General features: G+C 39.9%; 1 protein-coding gene across 2 annotated transcripts in view; it reads right to left on the minus strand.

The window, feature by feature from the left end:
- Positions 1-14,649, minus strand: part of LOC134543153 (E3 ubiquitin-protein ligase HERC2) — a 374,433-nt gene extending 359,784 nt beyond the window's left edge. For both annotated transcript variants that reach the window (XM_063388026.1, XM_063388017.1), the window contains exons 1-5: positions 14,210-14,649; positions 9,178-9,410; positions 7,364-7,564; positions 3,018-3,234; positions 430-530 (exon numbers count right to left, since the gene is read on the minus strand). In XM_063388026.1, coding sequence (XP_063244096.1) covers positions 430-530; positions 3,018-3,234; positions 7,364-7,564; positions 9,178-9,370 — 712 coding nt within the window. In that variant the 5' untranslated portion in view covers positions 9,371-9,410; positions 14,210-14,649. The remainder of the gene's footprint in view (positions 1-429; positions 531-3,017; positions 3,235-7,363; positions 7,565-9,177; positions 9,411-14,209) is intronic.
- Positions 14,650-21,978: the final 7,329 nt, after the last annotated feature.

Raw genomic sequence — 21,978 nt, forward strand, 5'->3', positions numbered from 1 at the left:
GCTGCACAAGAAAGATTATTCTGAAACTTCGGAAAACCAATTGAATTAGATAGGCCAAGTAGGGAATATTTGAAACTTGCTTCATGTTTTGAATTTCATCGTTTAGAGGGTTTATTATTATTAATTAAGTTAATATAATTATAAACATTTCAATTTCAGTGTAAGAAATAATTGCCAGTAGTTACAGTTAGAAAAAAGAGAACACACATTATTTTTAATTATTCTGTGCTTAATATTCGGAATCGGATTCATATCTCAAATATTGCCAGGGATTCCAATCAGATTCGAACCGAACTGAAAATCAAGGATTCGCACATCCCTATACATTACAAACAATAGTTTATACACCTATTAAAGATCTCTGCCCGTCAATAAGTAAAAAAGTTCATTAAACACTTGTGTGCAGAGAAGGACACCAAATACACTCACCTGAGCGCCAAGCTCTGCGAAGAAAAGCAAACGAGAAATTCATTGCAGCTCTCGACCCAACTTTAGCCAGACTCAGTGCAGCTTTCTCTGACGACTTTGAGCTAAAAATTACAAGGAAAAATAAACAAAACTTTAGTGTCAAATTTGTAAGTTATACACATTATTCTTGTAGAATTACATTAATGGATTTTAATACAACAAAGAACACTAGCACGTACAGTAAAATGATCTCAATACTGTGTTCATAATGGATACAAAAAATATACAGAATGTCCATAAAGTCTTTCCCTTATTACAAACATTAATAACATGAAAACTACAAATTAGCAAAATGTGGTATGGACGAACGTGTAGTGTAGCGTGCTAAGTTTTTTGTGTGTATGTTTCAGGTAGGTGGTGTGTGAAGAGTGAAATGCACAATGACCTCCATGCAAGAAAAGGCTCAATGTGTTCTGTGGTATCACGAGAGCAGGTCCCCTGTTACAGTTCAGCGCAATTTCCGAAGGGAGTTTGGTCGTCTACCACCTGATCACAAGAGCATAAAAGCTTGGTATGAGACATTTAAAGAGACTGGTAGTGTGGGCCACCATTCGCGAACAGGTCGTCCTTCTGTAACATATGACACTGTCCACGATGTTCAAGAAGCATTCCAACAAAGCCCCTCCAAATCGACACGTCAGGCTTCCAGTCAACTTGGTATTCCAAGTTCAACAGTGCACAAAATCTTACACAAAAGACTTCATTTGTATGCGTACAAAGTTCAAATTGTTCAAGCCTTGCAATCAAATGACCACAAACGTCGCGCTGAATTTGCGACAGAAATGTTGCATCGTATTGACGATGATAATGCATATCTACAGCGTGCGTGTTTCTCCGATGAAGAAACATTTCATACGTCTGGTACAGTGAATAGGCATAATGTGCATATATGGGGGTCCGAACATCCTCATTCAATTGTGGAACATGAGAGGGATAGCCCAAAAGTCAATGTTTGGTGCGCCCTTCTGCATAACAAAGTCACTGGGCCGTTCTTTTTTGCAGAGTTCAATAACAGCGCACATCTACCTAGACATGTTGGAACTCTATACAGCACCTCAGCTACCAGAGTTTCAGTCTTGGGTTGTGTTCCAAAAAGATGGTGCACCACCACATTGGGGATTGAATGTCTGTGAATTCCTTAATGAAACATTCCCAGACCGTTGGATTGGACGCGATGGACCAACATCCTGGCCACCGAGATCACCCGATGTTACCCCCCTTGACTTTTTTCTTAGAGATTTGTTAAAGATAAAGTGTATGCAACACATTTGCCTGATGTCAGAACACTGGTTCAACGGATAACAGAAGCAGTCGCTTCTGTTTCAGACGAAATGTTGAAGAAAACGTGGCAAGAAATCGAATATCGCCTTGATGTTCTGCGGGCCACCAACGGTGCACATGTAGAAGTTGTCTAGTCTAGTCTGGCAAATAAAATTTATGAGTTACACAAAAGGTTCGTCCAAACCGCAGTTTGCTAGCATTTGTAGTTTTCATGTTATTAATGTTTGTAATGAACGAAAGACTTTATGGTGTGTGTGTGTGTGTGTGTGTGTGTGAGTGTGTGAGTGTGTGTGAGTGTGTGTGTGTGTGTGGGGGGGGGGGTGGGGGGTGTTCGGGTGCGTGTATGTTAACATATTTTGACATGTATTTTAATATATAAAACCAAATTAAGAAATTTTCAGTTAAACAGTTTTCCTTCTTATAAGTTCCAGAAATTATGAAAGGCTTAGGAATATTTTGTAATAGTATGTAGTCTGTGTATTAATTCAGTTAATAGGCTCAGTCATAAAGATGTGACTAAGTAACAAATAGCCAAACTTTACCATTTATATAATAGTGGGATAGGACAGCAAAAGAAATATTCTTATTTAAAGTTTCCTAGCCATGTAGCATACTTTAATAACAAAAATAATAAAAACACGTTGGTATGTATGACGTCAATAAACTCCGACACCATTTGACCGATCACCTTAAAAGTTGGCACATCAAAATTTATTTCATGGAAAAGGTTTTTATGCTAGTCATTTTTTATAACTCACCACTAGATGGAGCTGCAGCACATCAACTTCTATACCATTCAACCAATCGGAATTAAAATTGGTATACATAGATATTTGAACACAGATAGTATTTTCGCGATGTCCATTTGGCTATAAATTGCTACTATGTGCATCAACTTCAAAACCGTTCAATCGATCACCATGGGTAAACAAAAATATCATAGGTCATAATTGTATGTCATTTCTCTACTAGACTGTCATATAGCGCAATCCATTTTGCTTTAACTCGCAAACGATCTATCACCCTGTGTTCAGCCCAGGCAATGCTGGGTTCTGCAACTAGTAATTGATAAAAGAACATCTGGCACAATAAACAGTGCATGATTTAAAAGTCATGAAAGTGTTAAATAGACAGTCAAAACACCAAAACATTTCAACTAAATACTAAGCATTTTAACACCAGTGCAGAGGCAGTATCTCAACGTCTATGCTAACTGGGGGAAATCATTAATAAAAATTTTAAATGCACATAGAACGAAAGTGCAGTACCTTTTCAGATCGGTCGATGCAGCAGAGGTTGTCGTCTTGTTGGAAGCAGAGGAACTGTCGGGGGGCAAATGTCTACCCAGAGCAACAAAATATCTGTGAGCAATCATCAGTCTCTGTTTGAACCTGGTGGCTGACAGCGTGCTGTTGGCCGCTTCATAGCAAAGCTCCTTCTGCTCGAAGTTCAGGGACCGCATGCACATTTGTAGCTGGTTCAAGGCTGTAAAAACAAATACAAATACCACCATCAAAAATTAACACATGTAGATACTAGAACTTTTTTAAAGAAGACAGTTAGATTTAAAAAAAAATCAAATCAAATCAAAATTTATAAACAATCTGTATCGCCTAGCCAAAACCAAAGGAAAAGTTTAATAAAATAATCTCCAGCATTAGGAATCTACCTAATACACAATTAACAATTTTGAAAAAAGAATGTTGAAATTTTTAAATTGCTGTTTCAAATATACACAAAAATTCTAAGAATAACACAGACAATGCTCAGGATGTGATTCCTTGATTTGCAAAGTTTTACCTACAGTGATTATCAACTTTATGTAAGTTATGTAATACCCCAAGTGTCTTAAAGAATTATTAAATAAGTAGGTAAAAAGATTTGGAAACTCTTAACACTGTGGTCCTCATTTAATAACTCAAAAGTCAACAACAGAGGCGACACTAGGAGTAAACAAAAAAAATTTAGTGACTCCTTACGAACACTTGGGAGAAAAAGGATCGTTATTATAGATTAATTAAATAAAAACAAGTTACGTCTATATACTTCCTTATTTTATTAATCAATGTTCTTTCTTTTTTATAGATTATATTTTCCTTTGTAACATCTGTTTTTCATTGACAAGTGATCTTACATAAATTCCTCACAATTACACTTATTATATTATATTCTTTAACTTTATTTACGAGAGGGCCGGCCCTAAATGTTTAACAAAAATTACAATATTTAAAGAAATGAATTAAATTAACATCACTAACTTTAAAGGTTGTACATATAGTCCTTGCAAAACATCATATGAATTTCCTCTCCTCGAACTGCTTTAACTGTCCGCTGTCTTAACTGGGTTGGGCTATTTTTGAGTTCGTAAAGAACATGATAGAATTATGCGGGTATCACCCGGGGCCGTAGGTAGACGGTGATTGAGGTAGTAGGCCTAAAGATGGTGGATTCTGCTCAGGATCTGACTCTAGAGGTTCTGGCAGAGGATTTTGGTTGCCCCAAACTTGGAACCCTGTCTGAAACAGAAGTCCAACTTCCAAAGAATCAGACCTGTTTCCAGACAGTATACTTAAATGGCGCAAAAGGCCAATAGAGGGAAATTAAAGGGGGGATGACGTCAAGACCATTTATGCCGCTAGAGAGCAGCGCCGCGGCGCCATATGGCACTATGCTTTCTTCTCGCAGCCTGTAGAAGTCGATTGTTTGTTGCCTTCTGTTCTGGCCGGTAGAGAGCGCGCATGTTGTGTTCTTGTCACGCCCGCCTCGGACTCCTTCGGAAATTTTCGGCTTAGAACCGAACCTTCCCCCTCCTCCCTAGGGCTTTAGCGCCCGTTTTAATTAGAAGCCTTGTCCGCCATAGCGGGCATTCAGTACTCTGACCTCGGCAACTGACCATGTCTTCTCGGCGTCCTCTGCGCTAAGAGGCTTTTCGCAGGAACAGCGATTTTCAGTTGCATAAAAGATGTAGTCAGTTGCTTAAGGGATGTGATCCCATTTGTACAGTAGCCAGGCAGATGTAGTTTTTAGAAAAAGTCGTGTGTAGTTAAATTTTTTCTATGTTTTTTTTAATTCTTTAAAATTTGGTTTCCTAACGCGCATCTGCGTTTTCTCTGTGCACGTCATCCTCATGTCAGCGCGAGACACCTCGGAGGCCCTGTTTCCACACCCTGTTTGGCGAGTAATCCGGGTTTTTTTTTTCTTCCCCATATTCCAGTTTGTTGGCCTTTCGCGCCGACTGTGTATGACTGACTGGAAGCAGGTCTTATTAGTTTTGAATTTGGCTTGTGTTTCAGACAGGGTCGAAGTTTTGGGGGAGAGAAATTGCTCCTCGCATGATCTTCGGGACCTCCAACTGATTTCCCCCTTTAGAAGAGTTTTCCTCTCGGTCCGACGTCATCCTGGGAAGACCCGGGTGATATGAGCTATATATATTTTCCGCTTGCATCGAAGGAACAAAATTCATTAAAAAGATACCAGCGAGCAGGGCTTTAAGAACGTAATCCTCAATAACATGTAAAATCAAGCAAACTCATATATATGTAATCGTTGGGAGAATCAAATTTTGGTGCTATACTTGAAATTTTGTTAGTGTAATCATTTGTTTGTTAAGGTGTAATATGTATTGTTTTAAATAATGTAGGGGCGCCCCCTTAATTTTGTTAATTACTAAGATTTTTATTATCATGTCGAAATAATGCTAAAACAAAACCTCTTAAAAATTAACCAGGAAACCTATAGACAGAGCTGTTTGTATAGAATATTTATTTATCATATACCTTCTTCTACATAACGATCCACGAACTCCCAAGTTACTAGTGTGCAGCGAGTGTAAATTTTGTCTTGTTCACCGCCTCGTGTCCCCTCTGGTAATTAATTTAGATTTTATTTATATTTTTGCCCAGCTGTTTCCAAGCTGTTTTTAATTAATTTAAAATAATATAATTTTTGGGCACGAGGGGCGTTACATATTCGATGCCAATAATTCGCTGAAGATCGCAGCTACAAGAGGTACCAGTCAGCCAGGAGGTGCACACCAAAGTCCCTTCAGCACGGGATATCGTCAGTAAAACATAAGCGCGGGATCTCTAGAGAATGGGAGGGGGGTTAGGCTCTGAGTCGAAAATTACCGAGCCCACCCGAAGGTGTCTGGCATAAAATATATTAGATCTTACTGGAATGACTGCGCGACTGAGGCGCTATCTTTAAGTGGCGAGAAGTACTAAGAAATCGACTGTGGCCGATGAGTGTGTCACTGCTAGGGACTTATGGAGTCAGTGTTGCCACCTAGCGGCCCGAGATATAAGGAGGAGAAAGGTTATCGTTACCTCCGCGCGAACGCGCTAGTGTCGTCGCTGCCGATGCCCACAAGTGGCGTTAGTGACCATAGCCGTCGCTAGATGTCGTTAAAGACCAGAATCGTATCTGCGGCTGTCAAGCCTGAGATGGCTTTGAATTCGGTAACCGTCCCCAGGAGTTCACAATCGGTCATCGCTCCTGGTTTCAATTCTGAGAAGAAAGGGTGGGGGAGCAGGGGGGAATGCTTCAAAAAACGCATGGTCTGTGGGACGCAAGGCCCATGGGATCCTACTGTCGTGTCTTGCTGCTAGTGAACCTTATACCGATTCGTGACAGAGTTAGCAGGGCTCAGCACTGCTCCACGAAGCTGCTGTATGCAAATTTAGTCATGCGGAGAAATTAAGTTACCAGCCCCCAACGTGCCTATAGGCGGGAGAAATATTAGCCAGACTGCTAACCTAGCATTAGGCTGGCAAAAAAAATCAGCTCGCCTCTGAGAACAGAGGCAGAGAGCCTGGTAGTAAAGATATAGGAGTAAAAAAAAAAATTTCCAAAAATATTTTAGATAACAAATTTTTAAATAAAACGTGCCTAAATCCCTAATCCACGGCACAGTTTTTAACATGAGAGAATTATGATTTGGGCAAGCAAGCCGGGTAACCGCCCATGGATCCACGATCAGCTGGGCATCATGCCAGTCTTTTTCATTTTTATTTTCCTTGTTTGTCCAGTTTTCTGTGAAAAATAGAGACATTAATGGGAAAATAAATAACATATATTAGCATATATTTTTAGAGCGCTGGTATCAAAAACCCTTCAAATATTTTACTGCCTCATATGACGCAATTTCATTGGAATTTTATCGTTAGAGTTAATAAAACAACCCGTGTAAAATTTTTCAGGAAAAATCAATGTTTCTGAAGATGAATTAGCAGAACTACTGTCAAAATTTAATTTCCTGGTTGGCTTAAGAAATTACTCTTCAAATTTTCAGGAGAAGGCCCATCCTTCTCACTGGGAGCTATTCTATAGCCCCAGGTTCTCCGATAAGGCCCTTCTCCCAAGTATAATTATTCGCAAAAAAATTGGTCACGGGCCTAGGGCCACCACTGGTTACAAACCTTCAAAAATCTAATTTTCTAACAAGTATTCATTCTAGGTAAAGGGCAAATACAACATCCAGTTCTGAACCCGGAAGCAAAATTTTTATAATTCTGTGATTTGACCTGGAAATCAAAGCCAGGATTTTTGGTCACATCACTGTGCCTAATGGTCTGGCAGTAGGTCCATAACAATGGCACAGGTGAGTTGTGCTCACACGGCTGGGGTCCCCAGGTCCAGCTGTCTATCTGGGGCTGCGATGGCGGAGGGTTGTAGGCCTTCATCTCGACCCGCGTGGCCTCCTCCTGGTCCAGACGCTGGCACGCAGAGCAGTTGCAGCCCGTCTGGGGCCCGCAGATGCCATCGCAGCACGGGCACGTCAGCACACGCAGGCCGCAGTAGTAGTGGCCGCTCTCCCCTGGAGGGCACAGCCAGCAATCCACCTGCAGCTGTATCTTCGCCAAAGTTTTCCTAACCACTGAGAAAGGTCTTTAATCCAGCATGTTTGGAACCACAGATTATCAAACTTCAATACAGTTTTAATTGGAATAGTAAAGAAAAATAGACAGTATAATGGTAATTTAAAATAGTTGTAATAAGATGATTTGTAAAAATTATTAATACATATTGGTGCTTAAGAAACAACACCGTCTACGTGAAATGTTTCTTGAAAATTTGTTTTTTGTTTCTCAATAGAAATATAAGCATTTAGAGTATTCTCACAGAGTGAATTTGCCGAAAATTCAACTGAATGCGCTGCTAGGATCTTTTTTCGAACACCAGCTATAATTCAGTTCCAGCATGGTGCATAAAGTTATTAAGCATTCCTGAAAAATTTTCTTTTTGTCAGACAGGCGGTGTTGTTGCTTAACCAATGATAAGACATTTGATCACTTCAAAAATTCATTACAGAAATGTAACCTGCTATAAAACAGGAAACACTGTACTAAAATTAAAACTGATAGTAATGATATACTCTGGGCGTACTAAAAACTGGTGACCGTGCAGTAATGCGACCTGGTGGCCAAAATCAACAGCCGCAATCCATCCGAAAAAATATCTCAACATGAACGGCTTACAGAATTGCCATTCCAGTGAATGCCGGATTAAAGATATTTCAATGTAGTATATGTATATTTTATTCCAGCTTATTTAGCAATAAACATGATGTTCACTAAAAAAGAAACTTCTTAAAATTGTTTTAAAAGATAACTGTTCCATATCACGTATCCAAGTTTATTCCTTCATCCTGATGGCATGATCCTGTATATTTGATTCTGTGGTAAATTATGCTTGTGGTTTTAATTTAGTACGTCAAAAGAACCTGGCCAAACAGAAACTCAAATACCATATTAAAGAAATCATGTCAGGTCTTGAGGAATTTTTTTCTTTGATAGTCAACTTATGAATATAATTCACTGTTATATCACAAATATTTGTTATGTCCAGGACAATTCAACGTACTAAATTAAAACAGCACACTACATGTACCACAGGATCATGCCATCAGGATCAAGGGATAAACTTCCATATGTGACATGGAACTTTTACCTTTAAGGACCTCCAATAAATTGCAATCAGTTACAAAAATAAAAGCCATATATCTTGATATAGGCGTGAAAACTTGTAATGATTACATCCACAGAGATTCCACAGAAAATGAAATTAATGTGTAACTAACAAAGCACCTTTGAGAAATGTCTCAGAATAGTTTCAAAAAGTACATAAAGTCATTGTATTAATATATGAATTTCCAATGTTGCCTAGGAAAAAATTAATCAGAATGATTATTAGATTATAATTTTTACAAAAAGTTTTGTGAAAATGCAGATAGAAATATCTACTAAACTAATTAAATTAAACAGTTGGTAGGAAAAAAAATATAGCATATACTGTCTTGTATTGCAAAAGTTGTGTATTTCTGTAACCAATAGAGTGATCAAAAGTAAATTCTCAAATGACTAATATACATTTGCAAGAGAAATTCCTTACTTTCGACATGACACTACAACATACTGCTGAAACCTTTACCTTTGTGAGCCAAGATACCAACAGCATTGAGTAAGCCATCGCTGAAAGGTCCAGTCAGCTCACAGTCCTTGACCATTTCATTCCACAGCTGCGACAATCCATCTGGATTCAAAATTTTCTGCAGGTCTGTCTTGAGCCACTTGTTGTCCAAGCGGCTCTGGGTTCGAACAACAATATCTATAGACCCACTCATGTCCAGCGGGTTGGTGTGCTCAATGTATGGAGCCCATCAACTGTTTGAAGAACACAAAAAGATAGATTGAATTTACAAGGGAATACTGACATATCACAGCATAATGCTCATAATCAAGATAAAATTATTAATATTTAAAGTTGCAGATTTAGTTATAATTAAGATAAAATAATAAAGATTTAAAGGTGCAAATTTAATATTCCAACAAGCAAAATGCTATAATGGATATGGATACTCAGTTCATGTGTATTAAAGTATGTTAATTTAATTAGGTGTCTCAAAAAAAAGTGACTCCAAAAAATTATGTAACAATTTGTTAAGTATCTATGTTAAGTGGTAAACAAATTAAGAATATTTTTAATATTAATGAGACAGTATTTCAGGGTGTATTTTAACACTTTGAACTCTAATTTAAACTCATATTCAATATTCTTCTATTTCATTTGATTTCATATAATTATATAAGTATATTGGACAACATCCAATTGAAATAGAAAATAAATTAGGGTGGAAAACAATTTTGGCCCCAGCCATATTAGAAATCTGTTTTTTTGGAAACAGTCTAAGGAACTCTATATTCGTAAGAATCTCTGGAGGATTAAGTACAGGATCAAGTTGCAGTTAGTATCAATAAAACAGTAGGACAGTGACAACAAACACGAAAATCTCTCATAAACAGTCTCCGCTACATTATTAAAGGACATGGCGGCCGTCATACTGTGCCGCCAATCAGTATTTTTGGCACAATTCTTAATTTGAATTTTTGAAAAAATAATGTCGCCAGTCATTTCTTTTGTTGCAAGAACTTAAACTTTTTCCGTCTCCTGTACACTTTTTGTCACACTTCACTCTTGTGTAACTAGTGGATCTTTTAGTTACAAATGGAAAAATAATGATTTTGTCTAGATATTAATACCTCTATGTTTATTTAACTTTTAATTACTTTCACATTAAAATAATATTTGATAAATTGATTGACAAATGCATTAAAAAGGATGAAATTATATTAATATGGATTTAAAATTACATTATGTAAAGAATGGGCTGGCTTTAATTAGAAAATTACCCTTAATCATTTGATACAATTAATATAAAATCAGCAACAATAAACAGGTTAATTATTAACAATCCCAGGACACTTAGAGCTATTAAAGTCCCAATAGAAAAGTTTCTGTAGTTCCGATCCTTTCAACGTAGTGATTTAATGTTATACTGAAGATGTAAAAAAGGCTGAAGAACTGGAGGTTTAACGAACGCTAGCCGAAGTTGAGCTGCTAACGAGGTGTCAGTCCTGAATGTCGTCGTCGTCTTGATTGCTGGAGGATGGACTCGCGGGTGGTGTTTTTAGCACAGGTCTGCATCCGGCCCTTGGAACCTGTTTGTGAAAAAGTTCAAAAAAAACATGTTCAGAACTGGCTGGTTCACAGACAGTTAGCAAAAATAGGCAGAAAATGCCTACTAACAAAGATGATGGGGGGGAAATAAGGTTTGTCAAAACTCACCATACAGGAAGTTGACTTACAGCGTCAGCCAGGGTGTGGAGCTAACGAACACACGGTTGTCGCGGATGTTCCATGATTAAAAAAAATAGAAAATATTAAAAAGTATTATTGATAAAGCATGACTACTTCCATGAGGTACGCAGACTGACTAATTCCTAATTATTAAAGTTGGAGGGATCACATCTCTTGTCTAGCTGATTACGTCTTTAAACGACAACCGGAGTGAAGTCTTGATGTGTTGCATGCCGCCGATGCGGTGTGGTCAGTCTGCTGTCGCGGCACGAAGTCAGTTTGGGGCGGCAGTGACTCATTATTAAAAGACAACGTAAAACAAAGGAAGAGGGGAGGTTTCGGCTTTTGGACCGAAAAGTTCCGAAGATTTCCGAGGGAGTGGTCGAGAAGTACTAACTTCGATATTTTGAAGTTGGTGGTACTGTCCGATGTCAGCGCGACCTACTGAGGGGTGTCCCGAAACAAGGAGAGATTGACTGACACGAGGCGAATTCTAAAGCATTGGGCTTATGGAGGGGACTAGTGCAGCACTCTGGTGGCTTATAAATGAACTACAGGGCACTGTTTGTAGCGTGAGGCGCCAGGGGGCAGGCGTTTAGCAGGCGTTCAAACACCAAGGGAAAATAATTTGCAACTCTGCCACTAGAGGTCAGAGGCGGTACATTCTGAGACTGGAGTCGTGGCCTCGAGAATGGCAGGGGTTATTGGCCAGCCAGTGAACTGGCCCTGGTTCCCAGGAAAGGCAGTAAGGAGGTGGTGGGGTGGAAATGTGCAGCTGTGGGAAAATAAGCCAGCTACGTGCCGAAACGACCCGCGGGTGTGTCTGAAATCGCTCGCGAAAGGCTAACTCAAAGAAACTAGCTGGTCTTATAGCTTGCAGGCCATAGCACTTCTTGTCACAGCTCGGAGAGGAATTACAGGCTATGTACGTACGCCAAAGCGGGGATAAGACCATACCACTTGCTGGGTCATTAGATGGTAGGCAAAATTATATGCTGGGAATGATTGGGGAGACAGGTCTGAGAAAGATTAAACGGGTGTGTACAGGAGGTGGAAAAAGTTTATGTTCTTGCAGCAAAAGAAATGACTGGCGACATTAGTTTTTCAAAAATTTTAATATGAATTGTGCCAAAAATACTGATTAGCGGCACAATACTGCAATAATACAGGCTACTCTATTGATGCTATCAACCTAAAAACATTAGTTTCTCATAATCCTGTTAGAAATTTCAAACAATATTTTCACATTAAATAGATGAACTGCTATAGTGTTTAAAAAGAATTTTCAAAGCTGTGGCTTACAATTTACCTAAAAAAAAGTGTTTTGCAATTCGGGAATATTATCTGTAGTAATATGTTAAGATACCAATCATTTTGAATAATTCTAATGTAGTTTGCAACTACTGTAGCTTTTCACAAAATTATTTTTAGGTAAAAGTTCGGTAAATATTTACAATCGCGGTAGATGCCAAAAAAATGCTAAAAATCTGAAAATACTTTTATTCTGTGCCCTTTCACTTCCTCTTTTCAAAACAACCGGCGGAGGTACGAAATTCCAAATACTTTAGGAGATATCGAATTTTTTAATTTCATCATATGTAGAGTCGCGGTATATGCAAAAAAAAAAATTCTAAACATCTGAAAATACCTTTATTATATGCTCTTCAACTTCCTGTTTTCATTAAAAGCGGCGGAGATTAGAAATTCCAAATACTTTAGGAGATATCGAATTTTTAAATTTCAGCACAAAACCAGCGCATTCCTGTGGCGTGCGTGCACCATTGTTTCTTGTTTACGTACGAGTATCTATTTTTTTATTGGATAATGATGTCACGTGATTGTTCGTGATAGGCCAGAATTCAAATGAACTAATACGTGATTATTTAGTTCAATTATTGTTTAAAACGGTGTTTAATTACCGCCTCCAACTTACGTGAGTTTTTAACGTTTCTAATTTTAAAGTCTTATTTGTTATTTTGATATTGTTGCGCAAGTAATAAGTAACAAAAAAATTTACGTGAGTTGTTACTGTACATCCTTTGTTACGGGTTTGTTAGGTAAGGTCAGTTACATTATAAATAATTTAAAACTAAAGAATAATTAAAATTAATTCACATTATTTTTATTATCACCTTAGTTTTAGAGTATTTATAATGTAACTGACCTGACCTAATCGACCATTTTAGTTTACTGTTCACCCTCTGTCCGGGTTTGTTTGGTCAGGTCAGTTACATTATAAATATTTTAATACTAAACAGCCATTAAAATTAATTCACAAAATAATTTTTAATGTCGGCTTAGTTTGAAAGTATTAATAATGTAACTGACCTGACCTAATCAACCATTTTATTAATTACGCATTCACGATTCACGTATTCACGAACACACGGCAAAATAACAAAAATGGCGCCACTCGAATGGTTCCACAGGTCTTGTATTGCAAAATTAAAAAATTCGATATTTACTAAAGTATTTGGAATTTCTTATCTCCGCCGCTTTTAATGAAAAGAGGAAGTTGAAGAGCATATGATAAAGGTATTTTAGGATTTTTTACATTTTTTTTGGCATTTACCGCGACTCTACATATCATGAAATTAAAAAATTCGATATCTCCTAAAGTATTTGGAATTTCTTATCTCCGCCGGTTGATTTGAAAAGAGGAAGTGAAAGAGCATAGAATAAAAGTATTTTCGGATTTTTAGCATTTTTTTTTTGGCATCTACCGCGATTATAAATATTTACCAAAAGTTCTGCATCATGTATCCAAGTTAATCTCTTCATCCTGATGGCATGATTCTGTATGCATTGATCCTGTGGTACATGATGATGTTTTGATTTACTACAATGAAATATTGTGACCCAAAAAAATAACTTGTTGTATAACAATGAATTATGATTAAAGTTAAATTCAAAAAAAAAAATTCCAAAAGACCTGATACAATTTGTTTGTATTGTGATATTTTTATGTCCTTGATCTATTGAAGTACTACATTAAAACAGCATAATCATGTGCCACAGTATCAATTATACAGAATCATGCCACAAATTTTGACACATAATACAGAACAATTACCTTTTTGTTTCAATGTGTACTTAATGTCACACAACTAGTATACAGCATGTAGCTAAAGAATGTAGAAATGACAAGGGCGTAGGTGTCACTACCTTGATAAAGTCATTGCTGTTGATTTCCTTTAGTTCAAGAATCCCATAAAATTATATGCAGGCCATTTGAACAAAGACTGTAAAATTTTTTCATGGCACGGTTTACACCAGCCTAGAAAATCAATTTGTCCTTAAAACTATTATTTCGATGTAAACTTACATGACTTTCCTTAATTCCCAAAGGTTTCACCTTTTTTCCAAAATTTGAATAACCTTTGATAGTTCCGCCCTATGCACCACGGGACACCCAACTTAAGATCATTCCCACCCTAAAATTAGAGTCGCGCTATAACTGTGAAGGCAGGCAGATTAATCCCTAGACTTCATTTTAATTTAGGCTCCTCCAAAAGCCGTAAAATACCATTACAACAATGCGGCTATAGACACCTCGGTTAATTTTCGTATTATTCTCCAACTTCCATTTGCTTCTTGACCTCACAGACAGCCCAACTAGCAGCTATAAAGCGAAAACTTATATGTTGTAACACTACAGAACACTACAGTTATCTTTTAGTATAACTGTTGGATTGTGAAATATACTTCAGAAAACATACACACTCCATTGTAAATTTATTTGCCGTAAAGCAGGGCTACATTCTATTGTTATGTTTCAAACGTTGTTAGAGTTGAAAACAGGTAGAGTGAATTTGCGCTTTTCAATGCCGGTATATTATTAATAATAATTCTATCAAATACTGCTGCGATTGGGTAAAAACCTATTGGCAGGCATTTTACCAACTTTCCTCTCACTCTTTTTCAAAAAAAAAGTTTCACTCCAAATTGACATACACTCCTCTTCCAATTAATTATATGCCCCTATCGATCTCACAACCATATAAATTTTCTCCTTTCTGTCTTTCATCGCTCCTTAAATCTTAAAGAGTTGTTTCTAGTTTTTTCCCTCCTACTTCTAGGCTTCTCCTTCGTAAATCGTGCATTCCTGCCCGAGCTTCTGGAGTGAGCGGACCAGTCCCTCCGCTCATAGAACCATGCCTAGGAGAATCAGCTACCAAGATCGCTACGAGAGCAGAATCGCCTCCGACTACAAGGGCCCGATATTCGCCACGAAGCTGCACTCAACTAGTGGTATCCCGCTGGACCTAGGCGCGCTGCTTACGGCGAACGCATCGCTGCGTAATGCACACCTGCGGCCCTGTCCGGAGGACCGGAACAGGACCGTAGCATACGTGTGGACCGCGCAGCAGATGTGGGATCTGACAAACTTCGTGCGAGATCTGCAGCCCCTGCTGCAACTAGAAGAGTAGGCGGTCCGCTTGCGCGCATTGCTAGCCAATTACATCTCGTTTGCCAACTACGAGATGATGCTGTTGGTAGAGGTGGCAACTATGTATAGGCGACCACCATCAAAGCCCGCCCCAGCAGTATCACCAGAGCAGGGCCGGCGCGTCCATATAGGTGAACTAGGCAACCACCTAGGGCGCCAAGTAGCTGGGGGCGGCGCAGCACGACACACAACAGCTGATATAATATGTTCAACGATTATTGAAACTAGATGAAAATGGATTATTGTAATAGTTTGGAATATTTATATTGATCTAAGTATTTATTTAAAGTCCACGGTGACCTGTTTATGATTTGTAATAAGTAAAAATGTAAAAAAAACACAAGCCTGCTTACATTTGATTGTTGACAAAATCTTAGGCTTATGTGATGTATTTTGAGGCAAGGAAAATTTTTTTTGACGTGTCCGGGGGGGGGGGGGGGGCATAAAGGTTTTTCGCCTAGGGCGCCATACAGGGCCGGCGCCAGGCCCATGCGGCACATGCGGCCGCATGTGGCACCACGCGGGCAGTGGCGCCAACGGAGCTATCGGGAAAAAAAATACAAAAAAATTTTAATTTATTTGAGCAAAATAGTTTTATAAATAAATAAACGCCATGAACATGATTATAATTTTATAAAAGATAGAGTGTTTCTGTTTGCTAATACAGCAATATGCGAGCATCGGTGGTGATGCGATGGCGATGACTCATGTGGTGAAGGTGCGCGCCGCGCGGTGCTTCCCTGCTTTCCTGTCACAACGTGAAGCCCTCCCCACCCTCCTCCCGCTGCCCCCGACCCTACGTAAGTGCCTGCTCACTGCACCCCTCAGTCTCAGTGCTAGTGCTATCTGTCAACTCGACAAGTGCATGCACACGCCACTGTCCAGTTTGATATTATTATTGTGGTGGTATCATGGTGGACAAGAAGAAACCTACGGGTACTTTTTATAGAAAAAGAAAAAAGTACATGGAAAGAGAAAACGAAAAACAGGCGAAAGCAATGAGTAAATTTTTTGTTAGATCTGAAGTTGGCTCTTCCGTAGAGTCTGAGTCTCATAAGAACGACACCGCAGAACAACAAACAATGCAGGTAAGAGAGCAATTATTATATTTATCTGTACTTTTAAACTAAACGAAAAATTAAGTTTTCTCCATCTTACTTACAAATTTTCTCAACTTTTGTTGTGCATTTTCTATGGGATGATTTAGTATCCAACATGTGTTACACGTGTTTCAGGATTCTGATTCCGAGGAAACTTTGGTTATTCCATTACCCAAATCATCTAGACCAACTGTTCAAATTGAATCTGAGAACATCGAACAACATCCACTGCAGGTAAATTTGAATATATTTTAGGTGCTTTTTGTTCAATTGTTTCTATATTTGGTAAGTAGCCGATCATGAAATCGTAGCTTATAGCACACCATTAAGGGAGGATGAACAAAAATTATTTTTTCAAAATTCGTTTTTAACTTTATTATTAATGTTAATCCAAATCAAAAAACGATGTAAAAAAATCACAACAATTTTTATATTATTACACATACTTAAAGTGCTGATTTTGAACCTCTCGGTTTCCGACTAGACTACTAACAAACATTTACAAACAGCTGTTTTAATAGAGTGGCGGGGGGTTTTGTTTTGTTATTGTGTAGCGCGGGCGAGATGACTGACTTCCCTCCCTGATCACGAGCAAAGCCTAAAATTGATCCTAACCATATACTTTTTTTTATTTGTAGTTTTACAAGTTACGAATTACGTGCGTTCCCTTGCGTTCCGGCACTCATGGGAGGTAAGGGAACGCCGTTATGTTGCGTTCCCACTGAAATTAACCACTGTGTTGATGTGTTTTCAGGATTTTCATCTCAAGGAAAACAGGAACGATCTTGACGACTGTGGAGAATGACCGGCTAAAATCACCAATGACATCCGTCAAGTTCTCGTCGAGAAAGGCCCTGTGCAGGTTAAACATTTTAAATTTCCTGTTGACCATAAATCTGGCAGACGCTTCACAGTTGCCAATTATAAACAAAAATTGTCAAATGGAGAAGAAATCGACAGAGAATGGATCGTGTACTCAAAATCGAAAAATTCAGTATTTTGTTTCTTTTGTAAACTCTTCAGTAATGAAGTTATATCTGTTTCTGGAACAGAGGGTTACTCTGATTGGCAAAACATGTCAACATTCTTACGCCAACACGAAAAGTCACCTCATCATATAACAGCTGCCATTTCTTATCGAGAACTTTCCCAGAGATTGAAGTCAGGGAAAACCATTGACGACGAAAACCAACGCATCATAAAATCAGAAACAGAGCATTGGTATGAAGTTTTGAAGCGACTTCTTACTATAGTGCAGTTCCTTGGAGCTCAAGGATTAGCTTTTCGTGGCACTAATGATAAGATTTTCCAAGAAAATAACGGAAACTTTTTGAAACTAGTGGAGCACATTTCCAGATTTGACGCTGTTCTCTCTGAACATCTTCGCAGGATAACTTCGAAAGAAACTCATGTACACTATTTAAGCAAAGAGATACAAAATGAGTTCATAGATGTACTTGCTCGTAAAGTTAATGAATTCATCTTAAGTGAATTGCATAAAGCTACCTACTATTCCATCATTCTTAACTGTACACCTGACGTTAGCCACCAAGAACAGATGACTCTAGTAGTCAGATTTGTTCACGCTATACCAGGAGAAAACGCAATAATCAAAGAATACTTCCTTGGGTTTTTGCAAGCGTTTGATACATCTGGAGAAGGACTAACAGCTCTTTTGTTGGATGAGTTGTCAAAAAGAGGAATAGCTTTAAACAACATGCGAGGCCAGGGGTGTGATAACGGGTCTAACATGAAGGGAAAACATGTTGGGGTTCAAAAAAGGATCCTAGACCTCAACCCAAGAGCCTTCTTTGTCCCTTGTGGAAGTCACTCACTAAACCTAGTAGTAAACGACGCTGCTCTTTCCTGTACTGTAGCCGTGAACTTTTTCAGTAACGTTCAAGAGATTTATAACTATTTTTCGGCATCCGTCCATAGATGGGACATATTGAAACATCACGTAACAAATTTAACAGTAAAACCTTTAAGTGAAACCCGATGGGAAAGTAGGATTGACGCTCTTGAACCTCTGCGCTACCATATTGATGAAATATACGACGCTGTTTACGCAGCCTCTACTAATGCCAAGATTGATGTTTTTGGAAAAAATACAGCCACTGGTATTGCCAAAAAAATAACAGATTTTCGGTTCCTTTGTTGCTTGATCACATGGTATGAGGTTTTGTTCAAAATAAATTTGGTAAGCAAAACCCTTCAGGCAAAAAAAGTCAACCTGCAGAGTGCCATGACCCTAATTGAAAGCGTAAAGTCGTTTTTGATCAAAATGAGAACAGAAAATGGATTTAATAATGTTGTTACAGACGCAAAGGAGTTGGCTGATAAACTCGGAATCAGCTCTGAGTTTCCTAATGAAACGGTATAGTAAGGGCAAGAAAGGTTAAACGTCAATTTTTGTATGAAGGTGTCGACGAACCAATTAAGACAGAGACAGGAAAAGATTCTTTCAAAATAAATTTCTTTTTTGTGATTCTCGATACAGCCATCAGTTCATTGTCCGAGAGATTTGATCTTATGCACAACCATAGCCAACATTTCCAATTTCTTTATGACTTGAAAAAATTAGAAAATTGTGAAGAAAAAACTATCAAAGGAAATTGTCAACGTTTGAGCGAAGTACTGACAGCAGGTGATGAAAGAGACATTAACGCAGAAGATCTTTTTAAGGAAATATCAATATTAATTCCAATGTTGTCACAAGAAGAGAGCTCCCCTCACAAAACACTGAGCTATCTCACAACAAACAGATTAATAGACATATTTCCAAATGTTTTCATCGCGTTGAGGATTCTACTAACATTGCCAATATCAGTGGCCAGTGGAGAAAGGAGCTTCTCAAAACTAAAAAGAATAAAAAACTACCTTCGATCTAGCATTTCACAAGAACGTCTTAGTGGTCTTGCCACATTGGCCATTGAAAATGAAATATTGAACACAATAGATACAAATACGATTTTAAAGGATTTTGCAAAAGCTAAATCAAGAAAGAAAGGTTTTCTGAAGTAGAACACTGCTGATGAACGAGTGTAGTTAGGAAGTTATGAGTATGTTGATGATGATGACCTTATTAATTGTTTTGTTATTGACTGTTCAAGAAACTGTAAATAAAATAAGATAGTTGTATCATAAATTATTAGTCTTTATTTCCTTTGTTTTTATTACTACAGTAGGCTAGTGTGTATAAGTATATATATATATATGTGCGTTTGCACCAATATATGAAGTCACTAATATGTGTGTGTGTGTGTCTATATATATTGACGACAGTCGTCGTACCCTCCCAGATACAGAGGCCGTACCTGGCCACCGACGCGGGCCTGAGGGGGCCTGTTTTCCCCCCCCAGTGAACCCCAGTGTGTGCGACGGCCAGGGACGCACCCGCGTGCGCCCTAGCATGCCAACGAGTGTTTTTTCTATGTGACTTTATCTTTTATTTCAGTGTGTATATATTTGTAAACGATTAAGGGATTTGAATGTGTGTAATTAACTTATTTTATTTATTATTTATTGTGCAAGTTCGCTGTGTAATTAATGTCTCGTGTATGTCTTTGTAAATAATTCAATAACTTTTTCTGAAGTGTTTCGCCGTAGTATGTAATTGCAGCCTGGCGCGCCGCGGGACGGAGCTCTCTCCCACGCCGGCCGATTTTCCCCTCCCTCCCCGCCACCCACGGGCGCCGGCCCGCGGGCGAGCGGGGAGAGGCAGTCGCGTCCTGGTCTCGAGCGGAGACAGACGTGTACGTTGCTCCGCGAGCCGCGCACGTTGCGCTCGGGATTGAACGTTCGCTCAGTCCGCAGTTTGTCACGGCAGCTGAGCTGCCACCGCGAATCAGCTTAGCATTGTTAACTTACGAGTCATCGGGAGACGTGTCTAGCGGGCAGTTTCTACAACGCGAACGTGGTGCTACGAGTCTCTGAACTTTTCGCCGTCCACGGAACATTACGTAACGGGCCGCGTATGTACAGCGCTCCGTCTTCGGGCCCTCTCTCACTGGGTCAGCTTAGCATTAATAAACTTTACGATTCGCGCCGAAACGTATTTGAGAACCGCCCCGTCATCAGGGAGTCCGTGTCGCCGTGGTAGGGCACTTGTTCCGCGACGGTTCCGCCAGGCTGCGGCAGGACTTTATAAGCGTTAATAAAAGACGGCTCGTGAAATTCGTTAATGCCGTGTTCTGCTTGCGACAACCTACCAACATTCCTCGCAATCACTTCACTCTCCCTCCAGGTCCCGCCTTTCCCGGTCCCGGCCACGTTGGCCTGGACCCACACCTCTCCGACGAGGGCAGTACGGGCATAACAGGACATTTATTTCAACGGGAAAACGGGGACCAGAAGCCGAGGGACGTCAATATATATATATATATTGGCGCCAAATCCAGATCTCGCATGTGCCGAAAAAACTCCTTGCACCAGCTCTGGGCGCCAATTTACCTTGCACGGCCCTGCACCAGAGAGACAGGACGTCTGGACGCATTCTTCGCCACCTCAGCCTGCCCCAGAGCTGCGCCACAGCAGCTGCCAGACCGACCAGGCAGTTCGGCGCCAGCACCATTGGAGCCAGAGGCCCGCCCCATCCAAGAGCCTGACCACAGGCACGTACGCAGATGTTATAACAGCTAACAAGAGCTCAACTGCAGCTCTTCACGTCGCGCAGGAGTTCTCTCCACTGCTGCCGCCGCCGGTGGCTTCTGCAGCAACTCAGACCGCCCCCAAGGCGGCCTCAGCTCCGGGGACCTCGGCATGGCAGCCCACGAAGGAGCAACCCAGACAGCGCCCGCAAGAACACCGCGCGCCATTGCACTTTGTCGTCCTCATGAGCGGCAGAGGGGCCGGGGTGCCTGCAGCAGAGATTGACGCAGCCTTGCACTCTGCAGGCCACACGCCGACCAGGTGCTGGCGCGTCTGCAGCAGGACCACAGGGCGTCTCACCGGCCTCTACTGAGTGGCCTTTGCCACTGTACAGGAGGCCACTCGCCTGCTAGAGGCCGGCCTCACCATCAGAGGGGCCCACTTCGCAGCAGAGGCTGCACAGGCCTGGGGCCACGATGAGCTGCAGCCAATCCCTCGCGGTGCAGTGCTGCAGTTGGCAGAAATGCTGAGCCGCCACAGGTACACTACGAGCCAGCCGCGGGCAGAGGGGACTCGTCCCCTCCACCGGCCTAGCCCTTTCTCCCGTTATAGGGAGGGGGTCAGCAGCCCACGGTGTTAGGAACCTCGCCAACAGACAACACACTTAGATTAACACAGTAAATTAGTCCAGCCATTGCCCAGAAGCACAAATAAATCAACACGTTTTTAAACAACCAATAATAATTAAGACAACCTGAGCTGCTAAGGCCAACTGCTCAGCTTAACTTAATATTCACCCCTCCCCTTACCCTTAAACTTAAACTTAAAGGGAGGGCTGGACAACACCACGAGTTTAAAGTAGAGTCAACACACGAAATTAGTTCAAAATCAAGGCCAATTGCATTCATCACAGCTTCGCAGCATTTTTAGAAAAAAATTTTAGAAAAGCCAAAA

This window comes from Bacillus rossius, chromosome 1, assembly GCF_032445375.1.
Source record: "Bacillus rossius redtenbacheri isolate Brsri chromosome 1, Brsri_v3, whole genome shotgun sequence".
Classification (NCBI taxonomy): Eukaryota; Metazoa; Arthropoda; class Insecta; order Phasmatodea; family Bacillidae; genus Bacillus; species Bacillus rossius.